The 27,084-nt window shown below is 33.6% G+C and overlaps 1 protein-coding gene across 13 annotated transcripts in view; it reads right to left on the bottom strand.

The window, feature by feature from the left end:
• The window catches only part of dlec1 (DLEC1 cilia and flagella associated protein), a 36,691-nt gene that overhangs the window by 6,023 nt on the left and 3,584 nt on the right, over window positions 1-27,084 (bottom strand). For 2 of the 13 annotated variants that reach the window (XM_017353955.3, XM_073940639.1), the window contains exons 6-34: window positions 26,724-26,944; window positions 23,135-23,216; window positions 22,805-22,892; window positions 20,273-20,446; window positions 18,650-18,786; window positions 17,595-17,687; window positions 16,273-16,363; window positions 14,612-14,774; window positions 12,824-13,016; window positions 12,674-12,747; window positions 12,040-12,196; window positions 11,875-11,968; window positions 11,430-11,560; window positions 11,187-11,345; window positions 10,627-10,757; window positions 10,372-10,525; window positions 9,582-9,692; window positions 7,791-7,909; window positions 7,509-7,700; window positions 6,438-6,496; window positions 6,187-6,338; window positions 5,965-6,080; window positions 5,586-5,656; window positions 4,277-4,491; window positions 2,699-2,854; window positions 2,496-2,615; window positions 2,281-2,375; window positions 965-1,052; window positions 672-884 (exon numbers count right to left, since the gene is read on the bottom strand). In XM_017353955.3, the coding sequence (XP_017209444.1) occupies window positions 672-884; window positions 965-1,052; window positions 2,281-2,375; window positions 2,496-2,615; window positions 2,699-2,854; window positions 4,277-4,491; window positions 5,586-5,656; window positions 5,965-6,080; window positions 6,187-6,338; window positions 6,438-6,496; window positions 7,509-7,700; window positions 7,791-7,909; window positions 9,582-9,692; window positions 10,372-10,525; window positions 10,627-10,757; window positions 11,187-11,345; window positions 11,430-11,560; window positions 11,875-11,968; window positions 12,040-12,196; window positions 12,674-12,747; window positions 12,824-13,016; window positions 14,612-14,774; window positions 16,273-16,363; window positions 17,595-17,687; window positions 18,650-18,786; window positions 20,273-20,446; window positions 22,805-22,892; window positions 23,135-23,216; window positions 26,724-26,944 (3,849 nt within the window). Of the gene's footprint in view, window positions 1-671; window positions 885-964; window positions 1,053-2,280; window positions 2,376-2,495; window positions 2,616-2,698; window positions 2,855-4,276; window positions 4,492-4,619; window positions 4,774-5,195; window positions 5,442-5,585; window positions 5,679-5,756; window positions 6,081-6,186; window positions 6,339-6,437; window positions 6,497-7,508; window positions 7,701-7,790; window positions 7,910-9,581; window positions 9,693-10,371; window positions 10,526-10,626; window positions 10,758-11,186; window positions 11,346-11,429; window positions 11,561-11,874; window positions 11,969-12,039; window positions 12,197-12,673; window positions 12,748-12,823; window positions 13,017-14,611; window positions 14,775-16,272; window positions 16,364-17,594; window positions 17,688-18,649; window positions 18,787-20,272; window positions 20,447-22,804; window positions 22,893-23,134; window positions 23,220-26,723; window positions 26,945-27,084 lie in introns of those variants that run through there. The other 11 variants (XM_017353956.3, XM_073940640.1, XM_678134.8 and 8 more) reach the window with 9 other exon arrangements.

The following is a 27,084-nucleotide window of genomic DNA, read 5'->3' on the forward strand; positions in this document are numbered from 1 at the left end:
TTTTACCCCATGCGCCTTGGCGCAAAGCGCATTTTCCCGTCCGTAAATTAGCAAAAATGCGTTCTGACACGCCCTGAAAGCGTTTGCGCCCTGCGTTTTGCGCTCTCCGCATGGACCATCAAAATAGAGCCCTAGATTTAAAAACAGATGTTGTTGCCTGCCTAACATTGAGAGAGGCAAATTATTCCAGAGTTTGGGGGCCACCACCAGGGGCGCTACCGGCCGCCACGGGCCCTCTGACAAGCAGATGAAAGTAAAGAGCTGTCAGTGGGGTGGGGGATCACAGATGAAAGTGAGGGTTGGGGGGAGGGGGGGCAGCCAAAGGCAGCTGATCAGCACATCCAAGTGCCCTTGATGGAGTGTACAATTAGATTAATGAAGACAAGTATGTTCATGACTACACATAAAAGGTAGAATAATATAATGAGAAAACATCAGTTTACAACATCAAGCAGCATAACAAGCTGTTTTTAATGTCTAAAAATCAATGGAAGTGAATGACAGTGGACGTTTTGAGCCAAAAACAATCCAATAAATGCACTTGCTTGTACATGGAGAATAAGTTAGACTAAATAAACACTTTATGAATAAATAGGTGCTGCATTAAAACAATGTTTTGCATGCAGTGTCTTGCCTTATTGAGTGTCCAAGTATAATATGAGTGCACAGACCTGAATGATGTTTTTGGGCTGTAACAGAAATAATCTCATCTCATCTCCTGGTCCGGACAGACCTTGTGTGTGTCTATAAGCAGGCGAGCTGCTGATCAGTTTAAGGCTCTGTCGGGGCAGCAGCACTGAAAATGGTGGATTTGTGCTCAGTTTGAAACTCAAGGCCATGTCTGTGTCGTTCTTTAGCCGGAATGTGCGAGTTATCCTGGATTCCTTCAACAGACAAACAGGCAGTGTGTCATAATTAAGTAGCTAGACTTTCCTTTTGGACACATTGTTTGTCTGAACAGCACCTGTGTTTGTGATGCTCCGTCTAGTGTGTCGCTGGCAGCTGCGCTGAATTCCAGCACTTCTGTATCCTCTGCCATCTGCACTGACAAACTACACACACACACACACACAACAGCTTCACGATTGTGTTTATGAAATGTGTTTATTTACTTGTGTGCAAGGTCTAAAATTAACACTCACCAGGTGGAAATGTGAGAAATAAAAATCAGGGATAATTGGCCCGTAACTATTTATGGTAATTCTAACAATGGCTGAAAATGTTAAACTGGGTGATGATCAACAAATCAAAAAAGCCATTGTAATTATATAAATATGAAATCTCTAAAGCATTACTATGGTGGCTTGACATGCTTTTTTTATGGTACGGTACAATATGATGCTTTTATGGTTTACGAATGCCTTTATGTTTTGAAGGCCTTGAGTCAAAATAAAAGCTCTAATGTTTGAGAGCAAAGAAATAATTATATATGAATACAACAATATTAATAACTTTACTTAAATAATTTTTTTCATTCAATAATAATACATTTAATTTATTCTGCCTATATTCTGATAAAATAATCTACATTTAATTTCATGGCTGGTAACTACCATACGTATTTATTATCAGCTATAAAAAAGCATGTGCATTATTTGATTAGAAAACAGGTCCAAAATATACATATATACAGTTGAAATCAGAATTACTAGCAGAATTACTTGATTTTTTTTTTCTTTTTTAAATATTTCCCAAATGATATTTAACAGAGCAAGGAAATTTTCACAGTATGTCTGATAATGTTTTTTCTTCTGAATAAAGTCTTATTTGTTGTATTTCGACTAGAATAAAAGCAGTTTTTAATTTTTTAAAAACCATTTTTATGACAAAATTATTATCTCCTTTAAGCTATTTTTTTTTCTTCTCGATAGTCTACAAGAGAAACCATCATTATACAATAACTTGCCTAATTGCCCTGACCTGCATAGTTAGCGTAATTAACCCAGTTAAGCCTTTAAATGCCACTTTAAGCTGTATAGAAGTGTCAAAAAATATCCAGTAAAATATCATTTACTGTCATCATGGCAAAGATAAAATAAATTAGATATGAAAGATGAGTTATTTAAACTTTTATATTTAGAAATAAGTTCTAAATAAAATCTTCTCAAATCTTCTCAGAAATTGGGGGAAAAGATAAACAGGGAGGTAATAATTCAGGGGGGCTAAAAATTCTGACTTCAACTGTATATTTCAAATATTGCCAAATAGTGATAAACTGTTGCTGTAAACTGTTGCTGTAAATATATTTATGATACGTATTAAACACTTCAATTAGCTCACATGGCAGGTTTTACATTAGCCTGCATGTCCAGCCTCAAAGGTTGAAGTTCATAGCCCCGGACTCTCTCCACCTTGCCTGGAGTCACTAACGCAAGCTACAAAATACATAAAAATAAAGATATTATCTGTTCTGTAAAATATATGAATTGGGATTATCAATTTTAGTTATAGATTGCAAACGTAGCTAGGACTGTATTAAGTGATTTGAAGCATACCTTAGAGTCTAAGCTCATGAAACCAAGAGCGTAACCCAAACATCTTTGATTGGTTGAACATGACAGAATCAGGGGAGTGAAAGACAAATGAATGGTGCTACTGCCCCCTGCTGGAACTACCTGTATCAAAGCACATTTGATATGTTTTAATTAACTATGGTTTAAATTCTACATTAATTTATGTTTTGATCCCTAAAGCCTACAGTCTGCTGTGGAGTGATGCAGTATGGGTAGTCAGAAAGAGTCCCTTCATGAGGCTTCAAAAACACAGAAAACAGCTTCTTCACTGGAGCTAGAGACTCAGAAGCCCCACTGCCATCTTCTCCATCACATTCTTCACCATTCTCTACAAAATCATCCTGCAAAACAACAAAAAAGAAGCTTCAGTATGTGACCTGAAATACACTGTTGGTTAGACTAGTGATGATGAAACAAAACAATCTATTTTTATGTTTTTTAAACACTTTTTAATAATTGAGATTGTTTTAATATTTTTTTAAATAATGTGGATTTATTGTTTTATTTACAGTACATGTAGTTTGCTTTCTGAAGTGTTTATTGGTTATTTTACACATTTTCTATAAAATAGATTTTATGCAAAAGAATTCTTTAATTAATATTTCAGAGGATTTTCTATCTCAACTAAAAACACCTATATTAAGTTATTTTATAAAGTGCTTTTTATACAATATTGTAAAATGTAAAGTAATTATAATCCAGTTTTAAATCAAAATGTTCTGTGCAGTGTTCTGCTCTTAATTTTTTACATAAAAGTTTACAAATCACAATAACTGCTGTATATATTTACAGTAATGCTGGTGTCTATGCTGTAAGTTTTTCATTGTAAATAAGAAAAAGTATACCATATTTTTACCATAAATTAGAAAAAGTATGTCGTAATTCACATTTGAGCAATAAACTTTGGTGCAATTGTTCTGTTAGTGTGGTTCATTTAAGTACCGTATATAAATTTAAGTGTGAAAATTGCTATCTAACAGACTGAAAACCAGAGAACATAGGTCCACTTACAAATGTTTTTGGTGCAGTTTAAACGAAATTTGAATTTGCAACACAGCTCAACAATATCTAAATGAAACAAAACTTATGTCACAAGATATGACCATAAACAGCACAGAATGTGAGTCATTTTTTAATCCATTCAGATGGTCTCCAGGTGGAATAGGAACACTTTTAGCTTAGCTTAGCTTAGCTTAGCATAAAACATTGAATCAGATTAGACCATTAGCATCTATCTCAATTTAAAAAAAAAAAAAAAAAAGAGTTTTTCTGTTTAAAGCTTGACTATCCTGTACTTACATCATGTAATAAGATTGACTGGAAATGAAACATTACTACAGTATTTCATTTATAATATAAGATAGGAAGGCTAGGAACTATACTATAAACATAAATATACTCTAAATGGCAAAATTGTCAAAACGTTTTAGATTTTTTTTAAGTGAGATGCTAATGGTTTAATTTGCTTCAATGATTTATGCTAAGCTAAATTGTACTCCTGCCAGACCCAAAGATTAGATGAATGGTTACAAAAAATAAAAAAAGTAAAACGCAACTGTTTAACTCTAGAGAAGTTGATGAGCCAGTTCCTATTAAAATGAACCCATGTCCAAAAAAAAATAAAAATCATAGAATGTTCCTTTAAAAATGGCAGTGAATATGCAAAGCAAAACAACACTAAATGTAACATTTTCTGTTTTGGTCCAGATCAAAAGAACAAATAAAACCTAACCCAAGTGTGAACACAGCATAAGAGTACTCACAGATTGGGTCATAAAAGTTGAGCTTGTTCCTTCTCTGCTGGGGGTGTGACTGTCATCCCATGTGGACGGGAACATGACAGATGAGTCCAGTCCTCCAACAACCTCATTGCCATCTGCATCCTTCAGAGGGAAAGGTTCACCACATGCAAGCAGCAGATCTATCAGCTTGCCGTCTCCAGCCTCCAGGTTGTAGGTCACCCAGTCCATACGGATATCTGAGAGGTTTTGAAAAATAGCATGATTTATGTGCCTTTGAAATAGAACTTAACAATCCCATAAGAAAATATACACTCACTGACAACTTTATTAGATACACCAGTTTAACTGCTATCAAATATCTAACCAGCCAATCACATACTGTAGCAGTAACGCCATGGATTTAGGCAAGATGCAGTCAAGAGTATCAAGTTCAAGCTAAGCATCAGAATAGAGAAGAAAGATGATTTAAGTGATGGGTTGATCTGAACTGTTGGTCTAATAGCTTTAGAGATAGTGGTCTGGAAAAGATAAAAAAATATTCAGTGAGGAGCAGTTCTGTAAGTCTAGATGCATTTTTGATTCTAGAGGTCAGAGGAAAATGGTCAGACTCACAACTCTTGAAGAAGATGAGCTACAGCAGAAAAGGGCCATACTCACAACACTCCAGACAGCTAAAAACAACAAACTGAGGCCAAAATTGACACAGCTCACCAAAACTGGTCAACAGAGCTGAAAGAAGTTACCTGAGTCTCCATCTCTGCTGTGACATTTAAATGATTTGGTCAGAACTTGATGTAAAAATCATGACAACATGGATCCGGCCTGCCTTTCATCAGCAGTTCAGACTGGTGGTGATGTAATGATGTTTTCTTAGCACAATTTGGTGCCAACTGAACATAATTTCAATTTACGTTATTGCTGACCATGTCTTTTTTTCTTTGTGATGCGCCCATTTTGTGATGGTTACTTCCAGTGAGATAACACTCCATGCCACAAAGTTCAGTCATCTCAGATTGTTTTTATTAAGCATGACATTGAGTTCATTACACTCCGATTACCTTTCCATTCACCAGATCTCAATCCAAAAGAGCACCTTTAGGATTTGGTGGAATGGGAGATTCACATCATGGAACTGGGGGATGCTTTTGTCAGTATGGGCAAAATCTGTGAGTAAGGTTTCCAGCACCTAATTAAATTAATGTCACAAAGAAATAGAGCAGTTCTGAAGGCAAAAGGGGGTCTAAATCAATACTATCAAGGTGTATCTGATAAAGTAGCCAGAGAGTGAATGTGAGATAAATTTGTAAACTTAATGTTGTGAAAGACTCACCATATGGACTGGTGTTAATGAGTCGTAAAGAGCGTGACACAGTGTCTCCTCCAGAAACATGGCTTCCAAATCTGTCAATCAATGAACAAAATCCTTTTAAGGGACAATAATAGGACTGATATTGATATTGCAGTCCAATATTGTGTACATGATAAGTCAGCTAATGTTTACATTTGTAAATTTGTGGATTTTGTAACTCGGTATCTGCACTTTGAATCGGCATCTCATTTTGGAGGCCAATTGGAATCCACATACACTGAAGCAGCCTTCATGACTAAAATTAAATAAACTCAAATATAGTTTTGAATGGGGAAAAGTGTAATGGTAAATCTTGCGAATGAACCTTTAAAAGCCTTTAAAAACCTTTAAAAACATTGACCTAATAACTGGACCCTGATTCTGATTGTCAGGCTGTGGTCCAATCATCTGAAAGTAAACTGGACAGCCCCTCACAGACATCTTCATATGAATGTGAGTTGGATTTAGATCTCCAACCTGAAAAAAGTAAGAAAATGACCAGAATTGACAGTCTGATTTGAGAAAGGCTAAACTTTTATGATGTAATCATTAGAATTTAATAATTAAATTTAATGTGACATACTTTGCATATGAGGTTGTCCTGATAATCCCCCCACATATTTGTGAAAGTAGTGATGTTGATGGTTTGACTCTCGAATGGGCCAAGCATCCCACTTTTTGGTTCTACATAAAATGTTGCACCTCTTCCATGGGAAAGCAGACGGCTTACAAACTCTAAAAGTATAAAAAGAATATAAAGAAGGTAAATGGATTTCTGACTTTGGTGTCACTTTCTGTGATACTGAAGAACACAAAAGAATGGGTTGCACGAACCATCATATGCCTTTTGCTGTATTTTTTTGGCCTGGATGGAGTGGAAAGGTGCACTGCTTCTAAAAGAAAATGCCATAGAGTCAGGAAAAACATCTTATTAAACAACTATTGAACACCAAATTAGCATATCAAATGATTTTTAAATATTTATTTTTATATTATATTTTAAATTATATATTTTTTAATATTCTTTAATTATTAATTATGTAACACTGAATGTTTTTGGAAAAAGGCTCATTTTACAAGTCCCTTAGTTAAGTTGATAAATAATTAATAAGTCAATATTAATGACCAATTATTAAGTTAAAGATAATATCTGTTGAAATGTAACATTTTTTAATCCAATCAGCCGATCGCCGGGTCTGACAGAAGCACTTTTGGCTTAGCTTAGCATGAATCATTGAATCGGATTAGACCATTAGCTTCTTGCTCAAATTTCCAAAAAAAGATTAGGTTATCTTCCTATTTAAAGTTTGACTTTTCTAGGTAAAAATGCTGCTTAATATCATTGCACCTGCTGCAGCTATAGTACAGAGGCAAAGTTTCTTAAATATTAAGCTAGAATGAAAGTATAGCTTCTAGCCACATCAACCAAGAATATAGCACTTTTCATTTTCAGTCAGTCTTAGCACACGATGCAACTACAGAAGAGTCAAGCTTTAAATTGGAAATTTATCAAAAATGATACATTTTTCAAAAATGATAAATTTTATTTGGTTTAAGCTAAGCTAAGCTAAACTAAGCTAAGCTGAAAGTGCCACCGCCAGACCTAGACCAGCTGAATGGATTCAAAAATGTTAAAACTCAATAGTTTAATTCTGAGGAAGTTGTGCCTATTTCCAAACAAATTGTGGAGTGTTCTTTTAATAATAAAGTGACACTGAAAATGGGAGAAAAAAATTGCATCACAGCAATAAATGACATTTTAAAATATATTAAAATAATAAAAAACAACGGTTTAATCTTGTAATATTTCACAGTATTACAATAAAACCTTAAGTAAACATAAAAAACCATACGAGCCTTCAAGTTTGAAAAAAAGAATTGAGCAGAATCAATCAATGTACCGACCTTTCAGAGTTTCCTTCTGATTGTGAAGGACAGTCTCCAGTGAAGTACTCAGTGTCGACAGTGAATGGAGCAGTAATAGCAGTGTTGTTAGTTATCAGTAACTGCCGTTTGACAGATTTCCCAATGACGGCTGGCTCATGCTCAGTGAAGTCCAGCAGGATTGGTTGGTGATCGCCATCACCTGAATTAATACTACATATAGAACAATGAAGTACACAATGAGGTTACAGCAAAAAAAAGTTTTTAATAAAATGTCTAACCAAAAAAGAAATGTTGACTTACCCATTACAAAGCAGTGAGTAGGAAACTCTGAGAGGTTTGGCTTTAGAAAAAATTCCCAGCACAAGTGGATTCTCCATTCCTTTTACCTCACAAACTCCATTCACTTCAGTCAAATCCTCCTAAAATTATACATTTAATAATACAATAAATTGTGATGACAAACATGCTTTATATTCAAAGGCACTTCAAAATACAGAACATGACAAATTATTCAATTATTTATTGTTTAAACTTTCAGAAATCCTTTTAAGACAATTTTAGAATGTATTTTATACAGTCGTATTGACACAGGTGTTAATAACAGCAGCAAATGCTTGAAGACCTAATAAGCTATGAACATGAATATATTTATATATGTGAATCTGGCCTATGATATGCCTGAGGTATTGATTAAAAATGTTCTAAATCTTTATAGACCCTTTATTAATTAAAATGTCACAACAAGGCCCGAATTGCTAACATAACTAACTTTATTTATAGTTAGCCAATGGGTTATATGCACAGCTAGTGCTTTTCAGTCAATGATGAACTTCCGGTGAAAGGTTTGTGACTATTTTCAATTTCATAAGGTTCCTTTTACAGCAATGATGTTGTAATGTAATTCATGTACAGTATAATCAGTTGAATTGACTTAAGCATCCATTTGGCTGTTAAAGTGGAAAAAGAGACGAAAAACCAATGTATACCCATCATTAGCTGCAAACTAACACAGAAATTCCAATGAAAATTAAACTAGCATATTTTAAAGACATGGTGCCAAAAAATATAATTTATTGCACTGCTTCTTGTTTGGTCTGATACCCACTTTATATCGTACCTCAGCCAGGCAGTGAAGATCGCTGTTTTTTTTTTTTTTTTTAAAGAAATCAGATCTTAAATTTGGTGATTTTATATGGGATGACAATTCACAGAGGCTGGCTGGCTGACTAAAATTAAAAGTCTATGTGCAGAAGGACATTTAATTTTCTGTAACCTACAATTCCGGTAAACTGTATGTCCTTACAAAATCGATGTATTTATTGTATGTTTTCTTTAAAAATCAATGATCTTCACTTCCTGATAGATATATGATATAAAGTGGGTCTCAGAATGAACAAGAAGCACCGCATTAAATTCAAATTTTCCACGCCATGTCTTTAAAATAGAAAAGTTTTACTCCAGTATTTTCAATGGAATTTCTGTGCTAGCCTGCTGATCTAGATAGCATGTGCATGTAAACGCTTAACATTTTATGCTTGAACAACTAAATAAATGCCTAAGTCTATTTAAACGATTGTATTTTAATTACATTACAACATAGATGCTGTTAAAGCAAACGTATAAAATTGAAAATTAATCACATTAACCATTCACCAGCAGTTTTTTTTTTTTTTTGGGTAGGGGAAGAAACACTATCTGTGCATAAACCCCATAATTTACTATCGTTAACCTCACTTCACTATCAAATGTTGCTATTTCTGTTGTTATTAACTTAACTTTGTTAATTGTTGCATTAATAAACATTTACTAATGAGACCTAATAGTAGCATTACCAATTGTTATATTCCTTTGCAATTTACTTTATTTTATTCATTTGTAAGCACTGAACACCTACATGTGCAAAAACATTTTTAGTTCTTTTCTTTATTATACCTGTTAAAGTATTTTTTTTTTACACCTTATGTCCTTATCATGAAAAGCTTCAACATCTATGGCAACATAAGATTTTGAATCTGTCATATGCCTGAGCTCAAATATATTGTACTGGAGCTTGAATATCATTACAAACATCATGGCAGTAGCAGTACGCACAACAGTGTGAGCTGTGAATGACACAGAGACTTCAGTTTTTGCATTGGGCCCCAGAGATCCTGCAGAGGGACTGAAGACTGCGGAGCAGAGATGAGCTTGTGAACCTTGAAGCTGGGAGAAAAAATGAAACCTTTAGAGTGACAGGTATTATAACCTTGGAGTGTGCAATATTTACCATCTTCAAATCTACAAAATTCAGAGACAAAAGCATGAAAAATACTAATAAAATGCTTATATTATTATTTATAGAACCATTATGTTTATTTTATTAAATTTATTGTTTTTTAAAGATGTAATATGTTAGGGATAATGCACATCCAGGTGGTTTTTATCACAGAATAAAGCACAACAAGGCTGAAGGGTTTTATAGCAACTGGCTGGATGTACATTATGCCACTTATTACACGGCTGGTACAGTGTTTAGTACAGTGAACAGACGTATTACAGTCTAATAAGTCAGTCGAAGGACATCTGCATAATATTCCTTGTTGGTCAATATGAGATGTCTGCATTTAGTTTGTTTTGTAATATTCGCCACAGTCACTAAGAGTACGCCCACATACTGTTTGCCGGCAGTCACTAGGAGGACATCTGCATATTTCGCACTTTGTAATGTTAGCCAGCAGTCTCTCTTAAAATGTCTGCAGTTTTCACACTTTGTCCGCAGCATGTGGACATGTATATACTAATTTAAAACTTTATCAAAAGCAACTGTAAATCATTTTAAACATATTGTACAGAAGAAGTAATAATTTTCCTTAAACATAAAAGGTCTTTGTCAGTGTCTCACCCTGCCCCAGGTGAAGTGAGCTGGCAGTAGTGTTTGGTTAAACAGAGTGACACTGCCCGTCTGTGAAACCCCAACATACAGATCAGCAAACAGCAACTCACAGTTCAGCAAGCACACTTGAGGAGACTGAACAACGGCATGGATGGAGACGTGACTGAACATAAACACAGAAGACAGTGATAATGACTGGCTTGCCATAAGTAACAATTACAGACATTTCCACAATTTGACAATTTATATGATTAATATGCTTACCAACCGGTGCCGTTCAGCACAGAAAGTTGTAAAACTGACTCAAATACTTGGCAATGCATGGCTCTGAAGGCCACATCCACACTGCAGCTCTCTAGTGCAGCCAGAACACCTTTATTTGGATTTATATGCACCTTGACGCACAATTAAATACAAATAATGAAACATACAGTAACATTTTTTTGTAAGAGTATAAAACGAAAAAAAATATTCTGACATAATATGCTAAAGTATAATATTGTACATTAATCATTAATATTTTAGATTATTATATGTTTAAATTATTACTTTACAGAGAAATATAGATAAAAATATGATATCTTTTACATAATATTTAATATTTTTTACCTAATAAGTTATTCTTATTAATAACTATATCACAATTGAATATTTATTTCTGTTCTTTAATAGGTTTTTAAAAATGCAGTATAATTATTAATTCTGAAATTAGAAAAAAAGACACAATAATTAGTTTTCTATATTAATGCTAGCCATTTTAAACTAAGCTAGCTGTGTTAAAACCCAACACTTGATTTTTAAGATGCATAAATAGGGTGTCTTACCTGTCCATCGATGAGCTTCTGGGTTTGGGACAGCACCTCCAGGCTCCAGTGGGCATCTAGCAGGCTGTTGTTGGTGACTTCAATAGTCAAAATTCTCTCATTTCCCATTTGCAGCAAACCAAAATCCAGACTGGGTACATTCAATGAGCAATGTGGACCCTAAGACGTCATATTAAACACACAAAATAATGTTGTGATGTCCCATGAAGCATGCATAATTAATTAGGAAAGGAGTTCACACACCTTAAATGTGGCCTCAATGGCAAGTCCTATAGTTTTAGGATGGTGCAGAATGTGACACTGCAGGGTAGAGGTAAAATGACCCGGACTCCTTCCAGTCAGATACAACTCCATGTCAAAACACTCATTCATTTCTGTAGACAAAAACATTTGTTAACAATATAAATGTCCTTTTTAAAAATTTTAATCAATATTTTATAATCAAAAATGTATAAAAGTATTAAATTGCCAAAAGGATTGTTCACCCATAAATAAAACTTCTGTCAACTTTTACTCATGTCAATGGCTACTATGTTGTTCAAAATTTTCTTCTTTCAGCAATAGTTTAAAGTAAAAAAAAAATTGTAAATATTGAGAATTTGAAGAAACCTTACTGACCCCAAATATATCGACAGTAGTGAAAACTTGTTTATTAAATTCTTTTCCCTGTACACTGCAATGCTCTGACCTATTACTCCAGATGAGGGCTCCACTTCAATTACATGACTGTCAATAACACGTTCCCATTCAAAGTGAATGACTGATTTGCTGTGATTCCACATCTAAGAAAACACACACAAAACATGTTAGAGTTTCCATGACAAAAATCAAAAGTCATTTTTATAGGACTCACCTTGAATCTCTTGCAAATTGTGTTGTGTATATAGGTCTCTCCTGGTATTAAAACAGCATACGGCTCAAGAAGGATCTTGTATGGCTCAGTAGAACCTTTCACTTCAACCTCTAAAATGGTCACATTGTTTGCATGGAGTGCAGTATCAGGACATGTCCTGCAAAACACCACATAGATTGTTACACATGCCATGTTCTTATGCATTTACTTCAAAGGAACACTCCACTAATTTTGAAAATAGGCAAATTTTACAGCTTCCCAAGAGTTAAACAGTTGAGTTTTACAAGATTTTAGTCGATCTTCAGGTTTGGCAGGAACACTTTTAGCCTAGCATAGAGCATTGATTCAGATTTGACCATCATTTTCGGCCAGTCTTAGTACACAATGTAATTACATAGGAGTCAAGCTTTAAATAGGCAAAATATCTAAACTCTTTAGTAATTTGAGCCAGAGGCTAATGGTCTAATCTGATTTAATGATCAGTGCTAAACTATAAGACACCCTCCAAACTCAGAGATCAGCTGAACGGATTAAAAAATGACTCTAGGGGACATGTAAAATTAGTCCATTTCCAAAAAAAAGAGGAGTGTTGCTTTAAATTCAAACATCAAGCAACAAGTTGAGTTCATTTTACCCATCGTCACAGACTTTAGGTGGACTGGGAACATCCATAATCACCAAGTGGCAGACACTGTGGTAATCTTTTATCTGAAAGAGACATAAAGTAAATGTTCAGAGGATTGCAGGGATGTGCTCGTATGTTTACATTTATGAGTGCTCATACATCTTTGGGAGCATAGGTGAGCAGGAACTCGTGTTCCTGTGCAGGGTTCAGGATTCCTATAACAGGACTGATGCTGAATGCACTGTCTGTATCAAGAAGATGCTGAATGCTGGAAGGGTCAGGAGTCTCTCCGGGCAACAAGCATTGAAGACTGGGCTTCATGATCTGCCAGTGATATGGAAGCTCCAAATGTCTACGGTATGGAGAAGTAAAGTAATGATAATTAATAAACGTGGTGTTCACAATTCAACAAATAATTGTAAAAGAAACAACAAGTAACATTTTAATAGGGTGACCCTGTCCTAAAATATAGAAAGTCAAAATTTTCATAGTATAATTTGAAGAAAACTTGAACAAACTTCTTTTTCGTAAGATGAATACTGAGAAATTCATTACATATGCTTGTAATGTCTGAAAGAAGTTTAAAGGAGGTCCACTGGCACCTGAAAGCAGTCCAAAATATGTCAAATGACATCTGAAAGTTCACTTATGTGTGAAAGGCATCTGAAAGGTATCCAAGACACCTGAAAGATGTCCAAAATGGTCTACTGATGTCCGAAAGATATCCACTGATGAAAAAAATTAACTAAGATCCAAACAAAATCCAAAAGACTTGAGACTTAGCAACATTTATTGATGTCTGAAAGTTGTCAAATGTTATCCACTGACATCCCAAAGACATCCACTGGAGCCTCAAAGATGTCTACAAGACATACACTGACATCTGAAAGCCATCCCCTGATGTTCAAAAGACGTCCACTGAAATCCGAAAGACATTCATTGATGATCAAAAAGTTTTGCATGTCCAAAAACATCTGAAAGACATCCAAAAGATGTCCTCTAATGCAAGAAAGAGGTCCACTGGCATCGAAAAGATGTCCAAAAGTATCAATATTTGCTGACCTGATATTTTGTTACTAATTTTTTGACAGAGAAAGCTATTATGCTGCAGGATCATTAAGCGATGCATATGCACAATACAAATAACTAACATACTGTGAATATTAATAACAAGGATGTCCAGATCCAATCACGTGATCAGAAATCGGGCCTGATCACACGGTTTCAGACTCGATCGGAATCGGACGTTACCTCTCGATCAGGACTCAAATATTCTCATTATTTTTAGCCCATGTATAGTTATGCGGAGGCACAGATTTAAACCTCTTTCTTGACTTCCCGCAGAAACAGCAATGCGTGCGGCATGACATCACTTAGTCGCAGAGACTCTATTGGTTAAATGTAGACAAAGTAGAACACAGAAGCAGTTTGAAGCGAAAATCGCTTATATTTTAAGTTGAGGTGCTCTTTCTTTATATACATGATTTTTTTTATATTTACTGTTGCACTAAAGTCCAAAAGTGAAGAATTTATGTTTTTTCTTACTTGCTTGATCAAGCTACCTCACAGAAGTGCTTAGCTTGTTAACAGAGTTGTTTAATATTAAAATAAGGTAAATTAGATAAAAAATAGGGAACATCCTGGATCTGTTTCTTCACTCTTCTTTATTATTTTTTTAAGTATCTGATCGGGTTTTAGTAACGGTAGATGCTCAAAATCAAATGACTCAGACTCTGACTGGGCAAAAAGACCTCATCAGGACACCCCTAATTAATAATATGTCCACTCTGAGAAATATATTGGTCATGCTAATGCTGATTTAATAGTGAAATTTGCAGTAAAAAGGCTAAAATAGTTTTTTTTTTTTTGTAAAATGTATAATTGAATAATCTACAAAAGTATTTTTAAGATTTATTTTATGTTGCACAAATGTGTGTGGGAACTCACGTGTTGTTTTTGACAACCAGTGTCTTCTGCAGGGTAGAGTGTGGATTGGTTGTGTTAAATCTGACATAATGGTCAGCTGTGATGTCACACAATTCTGCAAATTCAGGCTGATCCTCTCCACCTGATACTGAAAGCAGCTCCACAGTGATCAGTTGACCAGTACCTAAGAATATTCAAGAGACCATTTTAGGTTACTCCTACATCAGCCCACATACCTTTGAAAGCACATCCTTTTTACATGTGTACAAAAACTGCCTTCTTTCATCTGAGAAATATCACTACATTACGAAGTATGCTATCCATCTCAGATGCATTAAAGCTAGTCCATGCTTTTATGACTTTTAGGCTGGACTACTGTAACGCACTGTTTGCTGGCTGCCCAGCATCCTCTATTAACAAACTTCAGATAGTACAAAATGCAACTGCCAGAGTTCTTACCAGGTCTAGAAAATAAAATAGGATCATATCACCCCAATTTTATCCTCCTTACACTGGCTGCCTCTTAAGTTTCTTATTGAATTTAAAATATTGCTTCTTACAAATAAAGTTTTAAATAATCAAGCTTCTGTTTATCTAACCAACCTTCTGTCTCACTACAATCCAATCTTAAAATTCAGGGCTTCTGGTAGTACCTTGAATAGCAAAGTCGAATAAAGGAGGTCGAGCCTTCTCAGTTATGGCTCCTAAACTCTGGAATAGCCTTCCTGATAATGTCCGGGGCTCAGACACACTCTCACAGTTCAAAACTAGATTAAAGACTTGTCTGTTTAGTAAAGCATACACTCAGTGTGTCACTTAGTGGGTTTCCACACAGGTTTCGTCATCATGTTTATAAACACTATGAACAGCAGGTACGCTAATTTTTCTCTTTTTCTCCATTTCCACCTGGGGATACTCATCCTGAGGCCCTCAGACTATGCAGAGTCGCTGATTGATCCAAGACCAGAGACGAGATGATCCCAAGGTTTCCATATCCTGGACCAGGCCGTATCCTGAGCAGCTGCTGTGGTGGTCATGGAGGAGTAAAGAGCATAAGACTGATCCCTGTGACACCCCAGGGACAGATGAGTCTTCGCTGAGGCCAAGCCTATAGCCTCCGCCACTGAGACTGCAGCTCTGCACAAGACTTTTGGCCAGCGGAGAAATTAAAATAGTCGTGCCCAACTGAGCCTGTTTTCTCTCAAGGTTTTTTTTTCTTCACTTTCGCCAATTGGTGAAGTTTTTTTCCCTCTCCGCTGTTGTCTCTAGCTTGCATGGTTTGGGATCTGTAGAGCTGCGCATTGATGGATTTGCTCTCCAGTGTCTAGACCCTCACTAGTGATTATTAAACCACACTGAACTGAGCTGAACTGAACTTAAACACTAAATACTGAACTACACTGTTCCAATTTTACTATGACCTTTTATGTAAAGCTGCTTTGACACAATCTACATTGTAAAAGCGCTATACAAATAAAGGTGAATTGAATGTTTCACAAGTGTAAGCATGAGCAAAATATTGCTTTATAAACAGGTGTATCCGGTTTAGCCCCCTCTATGATGCACCCACTGAGAAACCTGCTGAAAGTGCCCTAACTAGTGACTCCATACAAAACGTGCAAAGAGAGACACCAGCCACAATACTCAAATACTGTATATGTTTGGCCAAATTGCTTCACTACCTTGGAGCGTAATGTCCTTCACTTGGCAGTTGTCACAGACAATGGTGAAGTCTTGAGTAGAGAGCTCAGGAGTTGTGGGGAAAAACACAACCTGAAGATCATATTAAATAGAAACATAAGAAATCTCAGACTTATAGGTTTGTGATTAACATTCAAGTCTGTGCAAATCAGTTCAGCCTGTGTGAATCAATGTGTTCACAAAATCTGAAAATGATCATAAATTAACATATTCATTAGTCTTCAGTCTTTCTTTGGAAGTTGCTTAGGTGACACACAACTAAATCTGCATTTTAAAAGAAAAGTGCTTAGACGATCAGAGAGAATCTGTTGTGTCAAACATTAAAAAGCTACAATGAAGAAATGGATGGGCTCAAAGTAAGAGGCTGCCAATCAAATCATAACAGAAAAGTCCACATTGTTTAAAAGGTGATTGTATATTGTATACATGGCCAACTCCATCAAATTTTACACCACCTCTGGTTTTTGTCAAAAATCATCCAAGCAGTCACAGATACTAACAGACTCCAAGTGATGCTCAAGCACTGGTCATGTATTTAAATATATTAAATGTTAGCCTTTTTAAATAAGATGTTTTAACTAATAAGATTGCAAAAATGATGCAAAATGTGTTTGTTTCAAGTTGGAAAGAATTTAATAAGGATACCACCTCTGCCTTATTTTGAACCAGGAAAATCCCGGCATGTGTCTCCAATACGTGTCTGTGAAGTTTCAACTTAAAATAATAATTCTTAAAACTAAATAAAAAACACAGTTTTGTGGATGTTCAAATGGTGTTCTTCACTCCATTTCCAGAAGTACAGAAGTTTCACAGAACAAGTTTTGGTTTAATCATCTCTGTAACTTGCAGATCTTGCAGCTCGGTATAATCATGAAGCTTATTATCTGAATTGGTTTTCAAGTCTGATCAAATTTAACCCCTAATATACAATATTTACTGAGCGGGACAAATTTGAAGTACATGCCCCGAAAGCTGGCTGCCAGAAAGTGTACACTATGGTACTGTACGTAAATATTAAAACCAACATACTCTTAAGGCATGTAAGCAGTCAAATGCACACAGGGTTATATTTAAAAAAAAACAGTTAACTGCTGGGAAAGAAATTGCACGTTAAGACTTTTTATTTAAAAAACAATGTTAGACACATACTGTTTGTTATGGAATGCAAAAACTTTGAAGCTCGATATCTCAAATTCAGTCATAATGCAGATAGAACTTTATAATTCCAAGCTGATGAAATGACATTTATTGAAATGACAACAGCGCATACACATCATAATATGCACTCTAGATAATATCTCACCTCTATGACAGTAGCCTGTCCAGGGTGAAGGCCGAAAATAGAGGGACTGATAGCAAAGGGAGGCTGTTCTGTGAAAGTCGACTTCACTGCAGACTGAGACAAACTATGGTTTCAACTGTTGCTCATAACATGTAACAATATATCAAGACAGGTCAACAATTTTGAATCAATCAAAGCTCTTTTAAAGCAAAGGCATAAAAGGGTAGCAACAAACAATTTCTTCCATTGTGATAAACTTCTGAGTAAAATAGATAATCGAAAAACAAGAAAATAGGATGAGAACTCGGTTCTATCCACAAGTTGCTGATTAGATGGAGGCAGATCTAAATGTGAACTCACTGTCAGTTACAAGAACAAGTGAGGTTTAAACAGACTGATTGAGCTTCTGCATTGCCAGAGAGGAGTCTGTCATTTTAGCAGAAGTTTTTTTATAAAAGTCTGTTTTTGTCAAAGAACAAATAAGTAAGGTAACTCGCATTTTTATGCCAAAATTTCTCTGTGATCTGTGAGATTTTATAAAAAAAAGTTGCAATGGGAAAAAAGTCAAAATGTGAAATTCATTTGTCTTAATTCTGAGATTTATTTATTTATTTATTTCATTTTAATGTACTTATTTATTTATGCATGCAAGATATAAAATTAAAACTGTATACCAAATTGCAATTCTGAGAAAAAACAAATATGTGTAATACTGTACAATTGCAACATATAAACTCACAATTCTGATCCTAACAATGTGAATTGTGAGATGCAAACATACAATTTAAAAGTCAGAATTATATAAAAAAAGAATTAATTCTGTGATAGAAACAAGTTTTCATAGGGTTTGTAATAAAATGTACAAGTTCTAAAAATTGAAATTACATAGTGATTTTACAGCTTTAAGCCATTGTTGTCGTTCAATTTAAAATGCACAGCAAAAGCTATAATAAAATAAACAGCATATTAAACTAAGAAATATGAGCTCTGTTGGAATGTATAATTATTAATCATGTCAATGAAATCTTAACTATGATTAACTAAAAGAGTCATCACATTGACATATGCTTGCTTACCCTGAGGCTTGAAGCAGGCCACTGTTTCTTAGGCATTACACAAAACGTTCCAGCACTCAGTCCTTCATTCCGACATAAAACCTCCATAAACTTCACTCCTCCCACCAGGCAGAAACCACAGTCCATGACAGCCGGCACTGCACATGGAAAGAGTAGAGGCAAAATTTAGTCAACACTGGACCCCATTGGCTTTCATTGAGTGAGTATACAAACACATCATAAACCTGATTTTGCTTGTGGTCATGTAAACACGTGAATACATTTTCCTTTATCGGAGTAAGGTCATAAAGGCTTAAACATAAACTGATCCTTACAGATAGATTTTTATCCTTACGTCAAGTTTGACCTGTACTGTAACACATAAACCTGATTTCTATTGGTTTATTAAAGTGCATAGAGTATGTGTGATACGTTATAGGAACATACAGTGCATCTGGAAAGAATTCATAGCGCTTCACTTTTTCCAAATTTTTAAATTGTTACAGCCTTAATGCTTAATACATTTATATATAATATATATATATATATATATATATATATATATATATATATATATATATATATATATATATATATATATATATATATATATATATATATATATGTAAGTGGACATTTTAGCAATTTAGCAATAATAAAATAAAAAAATATGTTGCATATATTACATACATTTTATACATATAAAATTCAAATATGAATTTGAATGTCGTACACTATATATATAAGTTTTTCCATGTATCAGATTTTTATAGAATTTAAGCTCATGATCGTTTGTAATGTGTTTGATGTGAGCACATCCTGACAAAACATACATTTTACATTAACAGAGAATAAAATCAGACCAAATTCAGTTTTGTTCTTGACCCAAAGACTTCTAATAATGTGTTCTTAACTCCTTCAATAGAAGTAAAAGTGCTAAAATCAAAATGCAGCATATTTATAGGATCATATATGAGCCTTTCCTACTGTCATGTTGCAATACACTTTTGTTTTGTTTTTGTTTTTTCAGCGGAGAAAACAACAAGTCATTTCAATAAGCTGAATTTTTGTGAATTATTATCTGGGCCAGACAGAAAATGCAGACTTTTTCTGCAATTTCTGTGCAGAAACTTGTTAAAACAAACAAAATAACAACAAAAATAAAACTACAACAACAACAAATCAGTGGATTATGTTGAACTAAAAAAAAAAAAAAAAAAAAACAGTAACTAAAAACTTAATAGATAAAATAAAAATAACCTTAATTTAAGGTTTAAAATGCAAATCCAATTAGAACCACATGTTTGGATAAACAAAGTAAGGGTCTCATATATCTAAAACACTGAAAATATACATTTTTAAATTATATTGTCCAATAATACAAACATTTGCATGTCAAATAATAATAATGAAATTAACATTAAAACTTCATAAATGCATATTTACATACATTCATTGTACATGAATATACTGTACATGAATGATGGGTTAAAAAAAAATGTATGATTTCTGTGGCCGCAGTTTCCATGTGGGCCTATAGTTATTAGCCTATTAGTGTGCATGTTCTGTAAATGTGCCCATGTTGTTTTCATTTTTTGAGTTATTTATCCCTTTAAGATCTAGATGCTGCTTCTTTTAACTCACAGGTGAGTATCGGAGGAGATCTGCAGGCTTCTATTGGTATAATGAGAGGATAGAGCATCTGCGTCTCCACAACCAGAGCGTCTTCATAGTCTGCTAGAGAATCTGGAGCAAAACGCACCATATACTGACAGCTCATTCCTGGAGCCACGATGCCTCCTTCACCAGGGAACCGGCCTGTTGAACATACAGCTGAGTGATAATACGTCTCATCTCAATTGCAAATCTGATTTCACATTATGTATAAAGTTTTTTTTTTTCACATTTTTAACAGTAGATGTCACTGTTTTCTTATTCTTCCACTTGGGGATACAAAAATGTTGTTAGGCAGTTCCTTAGAATCTTTTTGTATTCAGTGTCATTTAGTATAATTTACAGAATAAAATACTTTTGGTTAAGAGTTTGAATTGTTTTTATAGTTTCTGTTTTTTTTTTCCTTATAATTATTTTTATTTGTTTAAATATGTCTAGCCATGGTTTTGTTTTGTGCATATTTTTAGATTATTTATTGTTAGTAATTTTAGTACAAAGAAAATTAGAAATGCTGTGTGGTCCATAATTATTTTGTATAGTCATTATAGTCAACTTGTTTGTTAAAACATAATATACAGTTGAAGTCAGAATTATTAGCCCCCTTGTTTATTTTTCCCCAATTTTTTTTCAACACATTACTAAACATAATATTTTAATAACTCATTTCTAATAACTGATTTATTTTATCTTTGTCATGATGACAGTAAATAATATTTGACTAGATATTTTTCAAGACACTTCTATACAGCTTAAAGTGACATTTAAAGGTTTAACTATGTTAGTTAGTTTAAGGTAGTTTAGGCTAATTAGGCAAGTTATTGTATGATGGTTTGTTCAGTAGACTGTCGAAACAATATATAGCTTAAAAGGGCTAATAATTTTGACCTTAAAATGGCTTTAATAAATTTAAAACTGCTTTTATTTTAGCCAAAATAAAACAAATAATACTTTCTCTAGAAGAAAATAATATTATCTGACATACTCTGAAAATGTCCTTGCTCTGTTAAACATCATTTGCGAAATATTTTTAAAAGAAAGAAAATTCAAAGGGGGGCTAATAATTATGACTTCAACTGTAAGTACATTTTCTGTAGTAATTTGTTGCAACAATATATCTATATAAATACTTATTGAAATTCAATTTTGGTTTTAATTTATCTGATCACTTTAAAAAAGAAAAATGTTATCCTGGCTGGGGTTTTAATACCTAAAACTAAACACAAGATACTTTTAATGCTTTTCACAACAACTAAAAACATACAACAAAAACTTTTGCAATTTAAAATTATTCCTTTTTTTATGCATACATTTTTTTATTTCGGTAATCTCGGAAGACAACTTTAGTCAATTACATTTAATTTTACTAAAAATAAAATATTAATTAATAAAAACTAAACAGACATCTTTTGACAAGAATTTGACAAAAAAAAAAAAAAAACACAATAAAGAATAAAATACCACAATAAAATAAAATGCATAAAAATATATTTTATCTTTGAAGGCAAATTAATTTAATTTACCTAAAACTAAAATAATAATTAATAATAAAACTATACAGACATATTTGTAAAAAAATTGACAAAAAAACTTTTCTAAAAGCTTTTACTAAAATTAAATTGAAAAGGGAATATACAGAATATACAGTTGAGGTCAGAACTATTAGCCCCCTGAATTATTAGCCCCCTTGTTTATTTATTTATTTATTTTTTTGCCAACTTCTGTTTAATAGAGAGAAGATTTTTTTCAACACATTTATGAAGATAATAGTTTTAATAACTAATTTCTAATTGCCATGATGACAGTACATAATACTACTAGTTATTTTTCAAGACACTACTATTCAGCTTAAAGTGACATTTAAAGGATTAACAAAGTTAATTAGGTTAGGGTAATTAGGAAAGTTAATGTATAAAGGTGGTTTGTTCTGTAGATCATCTGTAAAAAATATAGCTTAAAGGGGCTAATAATTTTTACCTTAAAATGGCTTTTAAAAAATAAAAAACTGATTTTATTCTAGGCGGGGAAAAAGTAAGACTTTCTCTAGAAGAAAAAATATTATCAGACATACTGTGAAAATTTCCCTGCTCTGTTAAACATAATTTGCGAAATAATTAAAAAAGAAAAAGATCACAGGAGGGCTAATAATTCTGACATCAATTGTATATTTTAAGTAAAATATAAAAAAAATATTTTAATTATTAATTAAAACTGGAATAATTACTCTCCAGATACTAAAATAACACTAGCTTTAGCAATTTAAAAAATAAAAAAATAGCTTTGTTTTTTTTTTTTATATTTTCTTTAATTTGTTTTATTTTCACATCATTGAAAATGAAAATGTTTTTAAAAGTTTTAATTGCTAATATTAATTCTGGTTGTATTCTTATCATTGCTATTTGCTTCAGTATTGCTATAAATGCCTATAACAGCATCAATGGAAATGGTTCAAATCCCCCTTCTGCCAACATAAATGAGTCTTTCATGAGGTTAGCAGGTTCTCACCCAAACCCACAGAGAAGTGTGGGGAGGTTGGAGGAATCATTCGAATGTGACGGCTGCTCGCAGTCATGTTTTTGAGCTCCACTGAGGTCTACAGGGAACACAAGGCGCTATTAAAACCAAAAACACACCGCACTGGAAAGACACCATTCAGAAGGGGCTCTGGAGGGAAAATCAACACTACTGGTCATTTAGTAAAAATAGAACACACAAAATAGTTATTTACTCAGCAAATCTTACTATACAGTATACAGGATATAGCACAGTGAAAATGTGCTTGAATCAAGTGAATCAAATGAATTAAAATGAATGCAATATAAGTTGCTTTTGTACCTCATAGACTTGTCCTACTCTGTAGTCACTGAAGAAGATCACTGGTGGATTTGCAGTGAAAATAGGCGCATGACCCTCAAGACTTCTTATAAAACAAAGAAAACATTTTGTCACCACATTTTGTCAGATATCCAGAATGCAACCATTTGTTTGTGCATCAGCCGAAAGTGTCACCGCTAACAAGGAACTTTTACATACCCGCTTTAATACATAAATTACATTATTTAAATTACATAAATTACAAAATTGACATTTTGCAAAATGTAAAATACATTGCTTCAGGTGTGTTTCGTTGCATATTTCAGATGACAAATCCAGTAGAGTGCACTGTTTACATATTTGAGAACCTGAAATACATTGCTTAGGGTACATTTTATTGTTTGTTTCAGATACACTTTTTTATTGTACATGTCCTTGAGAAGGCAGGGCTTGTCATGCAGATCACCTAGCAAAACACTGACCTACTCTAAACCCTTCCCTAATTCCAACCAATAGTGTTTTCAAAGGCGAATATGAGAGAAACGAGCACCGTGACCACCTACTTTTACCTTGATTTTACATTGTTTTCATATATTATGTGGACATAAACACAAGTTCTTTGCATCACAAGTACAACACAAGTAAAAAGTGAGCAAACAGACAACGCCATAAAAAGTTGTCCATATGGAGATACTGTAAATAAGTGAGGCAAATCTATCTGATTTTAAATCATAGATGCCGCTGATTTGTGCTATTTATTTGGCGTTGTGCAAAGAACTGCATGAAAAAAAATCCTTTATTTGTTGATTAAACCCTGTAAATATAGTGTGAAAAGAAACAAACATCGTTGGTGTCATGCTACCATGTAGCGTTAATTTTCCAAGAAATTGATGTCAAATGTAAATTGTGCATTTTTGCACTGACACAAAAAATATATGCTGAAGCACGTATTTTTAATTAGCCTGTGTTGACTATGCACTTGAACCTGTACATGACACAGAAAAGCAAATCTGTCCACAGATTACGAATTTGCTTTAATAATTTGTTCCATTTTTTAGTAAATCATGGCAAGATTAAATTCATTATTTGTTTTATGTTGAATTTTAACCTTTTAAGGTTCACTCCTAGAAAATTATTTTTTGACCCACATTTTGTATTGAATAATATGCTGGCACAACTCTGATAAATACTAATAAGTAATTAAAATAATAATTATAACCTATAGATACAAGGTTAAACAGGTACCTGTTAAAGAGTTACAGTAATTTGACAGCGAAAAGTAAACAAATTATACAAAGTGGTCAAGATTATTATAATATACTGTATGCCCAATTTGCTTACATGCTGACATATAAAATTAAATCTGTTAATACCTTACAGTTATTGGTTTTAATGTGGGGATACAATCCTTGATGTAGTTGACAGGCAGATTAACTTTTTTGTTTTTCACTGAACTAGCAAGATGGGGATCTGAACTATATTGACTTAAACCCTCTGACAGCAGATTGTCCAGATAGAAAAGAGAAGTTTTTCTGAATCTGAATCTGTCATTTCTAGAATGTTGCATCTTTACAATGTCACTAAAATATTCAAGCCATGAAAGTTTTCTTTTACTTCAGTTCTTTTATTTAGGTCTGATAGGAAATGATTTGTTTGCAGTCAAACTGGACAAAGACTAAAGTGTAAATGTTTTAATTTTTGATTTGACCACAACAGGTGAAGGACTACATGTGCACAATTAACAAAAACAAGAAAACAAAGTATTATAGTGTGTGCACCTTTTTTAATAAGGGGATGAATCAGTATGTGTTGGCATATTAGTAAGTCTTAATTAATTTGCAAACAAATAATTTTGGAAACAATCAAGACTATGTTGTTTAAAATTGATGAGCATGCTCACCTAAAATCTACACATTTTCTGTTGTGTGGTGCTAAATATTTAAACAATCATAACTCGGTGGATTTGTTTTATGACAACTATCCAGCTGCACTTTATCAAATATTTAATTCAAACAGGATCTTTTGTTGTACTGTTGACTGCCCAGAAGCAGAAAACATGAACTCCACAGAGCTCATTGACTCAAATTGCAGAAAGAGTCAGCTGAGACATTTTGACAGTCTTGTGATTCTTTTGGCTGCTGTGAAGAGAAAATTTGAACAGCCAGAGTCATTCCACTTGTGCCAGATAGGTGATGATATCATTCCTTTCTAATCCAATTGTCAGTGTTCTCTCATGCTGACGTGTGCTTGGACACAATTAAGAGCCTAAATCAAAAAAGATGAAAATATTGATTGACTAATAACCCATTCTAGCATTTTGCAAAGTCATGCTAGCATTTATCATACGGCAGACAATAGGGTGTGATCTGCATTTTGAGCGTTTGTGTATCATATTTCCCCTACCCAAGCTGCACAAATATTGTGACAATAATGGTTGTATAAAGCTGTTCAGAATGCAAACAATCTGATAACAAAGAGCACGGCTTTGGGGGTTTAAAGGAAAGGCATAGAGCAGTTTATTTGTTTTGAATTTGATAGGATTGCACAACCACAATTCCAAAAAACTTTTGGACGTTTTTGTGAAATGCAATTAAATTTAAAAAATGGAAAAAAATTTTTTTTTCTTTTTCTTTGCATTCTGTTTCAGTGATATGAGAACAAAGAAAGAATTTCCAATGTATTCATTGAACAAATTAATTGTTAAATTAATTAAATATAGATCAATTTTGCTTTTGATAGCTACAATACACTCCAAAAGAAAAGTTATAGAACATTTAAATTTAACTGATTTAAAAGTCCACAGTAAGAAGGTGAACTGCTGGTATGAGAGGTTCATGTTTGGTTATAAAAGCAGCATTTCATTCTTTGATAATTGCTTAATTGTTCCTTGCGAAAAGCCACAAGGGAATTTTCAAACAAAATCAAAGATCACATTTCCTTGTGCTAAAGCTCCTCTTAAATAATTACATTGCAAATGTGTGATGGGCTCAGAGGAGCCCATATATTTTGAGCTGGTTTTTGGATACTGATGTCCAAAGGGATCATCCAGACTTTCATGAGTGACAGCTATTACAAAACGGCATTTTCGGAGTGTCTTTTCTTATCTTGAAGAAAACTTGTTTTTTACAGGTGAAGTTAGAGTTAAATAGTTGAGTTTTACCATCTTTTATTTTAATTTAGTTAATTTATATCTGGGTCTGGCAGAAGCACTTTTAGCTTAGCTTAGCATAAATCACTGAATCGGATTAGACCATTAGCATTTAATCAAAAATGTAAAAAATGAGTTTTGATCATTTTTACAATGAAAATATTTTGTTTGTACTTTTGTCCACTAAATTAAAGTTAAAGATTAAGACTAATATCAGATAAATTGATACCGAGTGTCTCTTCCTAAAAACAAATTTCACTTAAAGGTAAAATTCAGTCATAATTTATGCATATTCAACTTGTCAAAAAACTGTTTTGATATTATGTTGAACACAAAAGAAGATGTTTTAAAAATGTTGAAAACAGATAGCTTTTGACTTCCATAGTAATTGAAATATTTGTCTTTAATATTATTTTAAGACATTTTCATGTAACACTATAATCACATGAATAAAAATCACACCTCTCTCTGCCGTTGTTTTTCCTGCTCTTTCCCACATTCTCCAGCTTCTTTTTCCCTGGGATGATGAGAGACTTTCCTCCATGCTGAGTGTTTGGCAGCAAGAAGCGAGGGTTGTGCAGAAACTTATGCCGGTCTTTGTGCTTTTTCAGGGAAGCCCTGTCTTCTGCATGACTCTTAGCACTGGTCTTCTCCATCCAAGAAGCCTTCGCCACCAAACCTAGCTTTAGTTTTGAAACAGTTGAAAAACAAATTGTTATTTATTTATTTTTTAATCTTTCATAATTAACAACATTAGTTTAGGATTTGTGACATTTTTAATGTATAAAAGAATGTGTTTTACTTGTGTGTGTGTGTGTGTATA

This window comes from Danio rerio, chromosome 24 (assembly GCF_049306965.1).
Source record: "Danio rerio strain Tuebingen ecotype United States chromosome 24, GRCz12tu, whole genome shotgun sequence".
NCBI lineage: Eukaryota > Metazoa > Chordata > Actinopteri > Cypriniformes > Danionidae > Danio > Danio rerio.